Source organism: Mya arenaria, chromosome 7 (genome assembly GCF_026914265.1).
Source record: "Mya arenaria isolate MELC-2E11 chromosome 7, ASM2691426v1".
In the NCBI taxonomy this organism is placed as follows: domain Eukaryota; kingdom Metazoa; phylum Mollusca; class Bivalvia; order Myida; family Myidae; genus Mya; species Mya arenaria.
The window spans coordinates 30,904,842-30,909,814 of record NC_069128.1 but is presented as its reverse complement, the minus strand read 5'-3'; the positions used below and the strand labels follow the sequence as shown (position 1 = coordinate 30,909,814).

Sequence of the window (4,973 nt, the reverse complement as noted above, 5' to 3'; positions counted from 1 at the left end):
GGAGAATGTAAATACTATCTCTTAACAAGTGGAATTAAACCAAACATTTAAGGACATCCCTAATTTAATATGGTTCTTCAAAACTATAGAGAATACTAGTTTTAGGTACCTTTATTTTTAAATTATATAGTCACACAATACAAGACACAGATTTCAAGGTATAAAACTATATATTTTACAAAACGTTCCTCAGTATCTCACATTATTTAACCCAAGCTTGAAAATTACATTTATTTAAATTACAGCCGGTATTTTGTAAACAACTTCCGTGTTTTACGAATTTGATATTTTCAAATTTGCAAATAATCTCCTGTTCATTAAAGCCTTCAGTACCTTTGCTGATTTTACACGATCGAATATACTGGACTCTGTTATTTGTATGAATATATAAGAATGGTAAGTGTTCGTTTTTATTATTTTTTTGTTATTTTGAAAAAAGAAAGTACGAGGTCATTTTCATTAGAATAATTGTTTTCCTTTCATGATAATCATATAGCATTTAACTGTATGTAACCGGGTATTCCATATGTATATAGAGGGACTTATATTGTCTCACTATAGAGCTGGCTTATAGAGCAACGCGATAGAGTGTCCACTTGCAGAGCGAGAAGTGCAATTAGCAATTTTTGCAGTCTGTTACATTTTTGCGCCAAACAAGTGACAAGTGTTGCACGATAAGCCTCAAGGTCATTGCAAATTTACTTTTGTCTCCGACATTCGAGGACGAATTTCAAAATGGAGGGCGAATATGTAACCGCTTATTACATATGTATATAGCGGCACTTATACAGTCTCGCTATAGAGTTAGCTTTAATAGTGGCGCAGTAGAGTGTCCGCACGCAAAAAAACAAACAAAAAAACATGTGGGTACACGGTTGAATGAAATATGATAATTTATGAATATAGAATTTCGAGACGATTTCCCAAATTAAACGTACTAGCGTACCTTGTTAAATCGTATATACATATATATATATATATATAACAAACCACAGATATATTTTAAACATGTCCATTCATAAGATCGACAACCTTGAAGAAATTAATGTCTTATTTGAATAACACAAGTAATTGAAATAAATTAGTTCGAAATGATATAAACAGTTCATCGGTTATTTTTCTTTTTTGAAGCTTGGGGTGAAAATTGCGATTACTTTTGTGTTTATATAAGGTTTTATCGACCGAAATTTTGAAATCGATGTACCCGTATGTTTTAAATGCAAAAGGGTCATTAAGAAGAAAGATGAATTATTCAGTGTGAGATCACAGTATATTTCACTGAATGAGCACCAAAAGCTATACCTCACGAGCGAAATATTCACTTTTGGTGATCACGAGGTGAAAAATAATGAGAACATACTCCGGAATTTGCATTTTTTTCAGTCCAAACAAAATCAAATATATTGCAATAATAAATCTCTATTGATAAAGAATAAAATGACACAAAGTTTCAAATACTTACATGCCGCGTATTTTAAGATCATCTTTTATTTTAAGATGAGTACCTTTTGTTATTTCTGTTAATAATGTCATGTGAATCGAATCAAATCAAAATTGTATCGAGTAACCAGGCATCAACATTTTACATTATAGTTAATTGCGATTTGACAAAACTAGCTAACTTGTAGGTCGGATTCCTATATTGCCCGTCTGTCTGCAAACATGTACTACGTGTAACCATGCACACATCAAATACCGAAATACTTACGAAAACCAATTATTGCGTTTGCCCTGAGTTCATTTAAGGCTAATTTGAGGTGTTGCCATTTGGTTCCTCGCTTGCAGTTCATGCGTTTTGGTGCAACAGGCATGCAAAACAAAACTCAACCAACGTCTGATTTCAACATACAATTGAATGTTTACAGTCTAATAAGTGGGAACACGGTTTGTTCAGCTGCTTCGATGACCTCGGTATCTGTATCCTTGCCTACCTGGTCCCTTGCGTCATCTTTAAACAGAACGCGGAAGATATGAAAGAAGGAGAGTGCTTAGTTGGTGGTAAGTTTGCAAAAAAATGTTGGTAAAGCAATAATTTAGATTATTTAAACCGTGCTCGACAGTACAAATACAATTTATACCTTTGTGTGTCTCGGCAGTAAACAAGTTATTTAAACCTTCGTGTGCCTCGACAGTGCAAAGACTTTTAAATCATGAGTGTGTCTCGATAGTGCAAAGGCTATTTAAACCTGAGTGTGTTTAGTGAGTACAAAGTTATTTAAACCTGGGTGTGTCTTGTGAGAACAAAATGTATTCAAACCTGAAAGTGCCTCGTGCGTAAAAGCGATATCTAAACCTGATTGTACCGCGTGAGTCCAAAAGTAATCTAAACCTGGTTGTGCCTCGTTTGTCCAAACTTTATCTAAACCTGATGTGCCTCGTGAGTCCAAAAGTAATTTAAACCTGGTTGTGCCTCGTTTGTCCAAACTTTATCTAAACCTGATTGTGCCTCGTGAGTCCAAAAGAAATTTAAACCTGGTTGTGCCTCGTTTGTCCAAACTTTAACTAAACCTGATTGTGCCTAGTGAGTCCAAAAGTTATTTAGACCTGAGTGAGTCTCGAGAGCAAAAAAAGGTTATTTGAATCTAGTTCTTCATGGCAAGTAAACTGTTTTAAACCTTAGTGTGCCTTGTAAGTACAAAAAGTTGTTTAAAACACGTGTGTGTGTCTCGCGAGTATTTTTCTTAAAGGTGTTTGTATCCGACGTACTTTTGTGTGACTTCTGGCTGCTTTGTGACCTTACATTATGTAGATATCAATTGTAAGGTATAAAGAATGTGTAGAAAAATACCGAAAACAATGATATAAGGAAGCTTGATTGACCTGGTAATATTTAAAAAAAGATCATGTAAAAGCCGATTTCAGTGAAACTAAATTTCAAACTGCAATTAAAAAAAACTACCAATTTGTTTCAGACATTTAATTAACATGTATGTTATCAGTATGCAATACTCTTTTGAATGATTCAAAATTTTCATAAGTTAATCGGCATCACAATTAAGCATTATTGGCAATGGGACGATTAAATGGCAAGGTTATTTGTACATCGGATACAATAAAAAACAGTTGTATTATTGTTTATAAATACTGAAATTTGAACCGTGCTATTAAATTACGCTATGTAGGTTTAGGAGACTTAACTAGATATTTGTCCTTGAATGAGAAAAATAGATATTTGTTTTTTGCATAACATTTCGACAAAACCTCCTTTATACGTGATACTTAAAAACTAAGGTATATATAGAATGTTATTTAAACTGAAATATAGTAAAAGTTGTGCGAAATAGTCAATATTTTTATAAAAATATTAAGAAATATGCCCTATATATTTTTATATAACTTCTGTTTTTGCAATAGGATCACCTATACAAAGAAAATATGAATAAAAATCAGCAAAGCACTATGAATATTCATTTTTTTAAGATGTTTTAGGTCTAGTCTACTTTATTGCCGTCCTGAAATTCATTAAGGCTGTACATGTGAGATAGAATATAATATTTTCTTTTCCTTATTATTATGATTCTGATCCAATCTACTTTATTCCAATCGTAAACGTTATTGTGGTCGAATGTGTGAGAGCGACTATAATCTTCTCTTAACGTACGATTATGTTTCAGGTTTCGTCTTGTTTTTTCCAATCTTGGGCTGTTATAAGGCGGTACGTATTAGAGGCAAACTTAGAGAAGACAACCAAATAGAGGGTTCAACGTGCTTGGACGTTCTTACCTTGTCATTCTGTTTGCCTTGTGCTCTCACACAGGAGATGAGAGAAATCAAGGATAATCCGAATATTACGCCAATAGCCAGAGAATAGACAAAGGAATCAGATGTACAATTACGTGAAGATTTGATGCTTGGTGAATCCGTACTTTTTTTGGATTCACCAAAATGTTTTCTTATGAGTAAAGAAGGACTCTAAAAAATAAATAAAAAATAAAAAAATAAATAAAAAACTGCAATATTTTATCTATAATGCATATTTAGTCATATGTTTTTCATTTTCGTAGTAACCATGCAAAAATTAACTTTACTACCAGAGGCTCCATAAATGTTTAGGGAGGCCGATGATTCCAAATAAAGTTCATCACAAGTGTTACCTTGTGTTTTAATAAGTCAAATTGTAGATACTGTAGTGAAAATAAGACTTCTTCTGCAGACGAAAATGACACCTATGTTACGATAATTAACTATATTATTTATCTGAAAAACTACAGAAACAAGCTCAGTAGCCTAACTTTTAATTATAAACTCCGTTTAATGACACTGGATAAATGCTAAAGACAAATAACACAAAAACAAAAATCACAAACATTAAATTGGAACAACAGCACAACACTCAACAAACAACACAGTGTATATATACTACAAAACACTAAGTGTGTTTATCAAGGATGATTAGGTACCGCCTTGGAACGGTCAGTAAAATGTAAATCTACTGAGGGTATAAACCAGTTTCCGTGCACAACCTCAATCTTTCAAACAGTCCTGAATAACGTAAAAACGTTAAAGGTAAATTTTATTAGATTTATATCGAACTTATATTGATTTTGAGTGTTTCATTATTTGAGGAGTATATGTTGTCAAGGGTTTTTTCTAACTTACTCTTGCCCTATGTGTCCTTTATGAGGCCCAAACTTCCTAAAACGTAAGTCCTTATAACAGGATTAACCAAAGCTCACTAGTTTTTGTTATATTATGATTTGTTCATTCTTTAGAGTTTTTGAACATTAAATATATTCATTTAAACACAACTGGTATGTTTCATATAATTCTGATAAAACCGACGACAAAAATTTATCTGACTTTGATAACTACTTTGAGGAAAATGAAAATATATAAATCAGTATGTATTGTCTTAACTTTTATGCAGTAAATGTCTCTTGTTTTTTGTTTAACGGATAACTTTTCAGTGCCAATTTTAACGCATGTGTCCTCCATAACCTTTGCAGATGGAGGATCTCATTTTGAATCTAACT

The 4,973-nt window shown here is 32.6% G+C and overlaps 1 protein-coding gene across 1 annotated transcript; it reads left to right on the top strand.

Moving 5' to 3' along the window:
- Positions 1 to 260: 260 nt before the first annotated feature.
- Positions 261 to 4,093, top strand: LOC128241765 (cornifelin homolog A-like). Its single transcript, XM_052958843.1, has 3 exons — positions 261 to 396; positions 1,866 to 1,998; positions 3,615 to 4,093. The coding sequence occupies exons 1-3, from the start codon at positions 394 to 396 to the stop codon at positions 3,809 to 3,811; spliced, it is 333 nt and encodes a 110-aa protein (XP_052814803.1). The 5' UTR covers positions 261 to 393; the 3' UTR covers positions 3,812 to 4,093.
- Positions 4,094 to 4,973: the final 880 nt, after the last annotated feature.

Coding starts and splice junctions, on each gene's coding strand:
- LOC128241765 (XM_052958843.1), top strand. Junction 1,999..3,614: donor AGGAGAGTGCTTAGTTGGTG/GTAAGTTTGCAA, acceptor ATTATGTTTCAG/GTTTCGTCTTGTTTTTTCCA.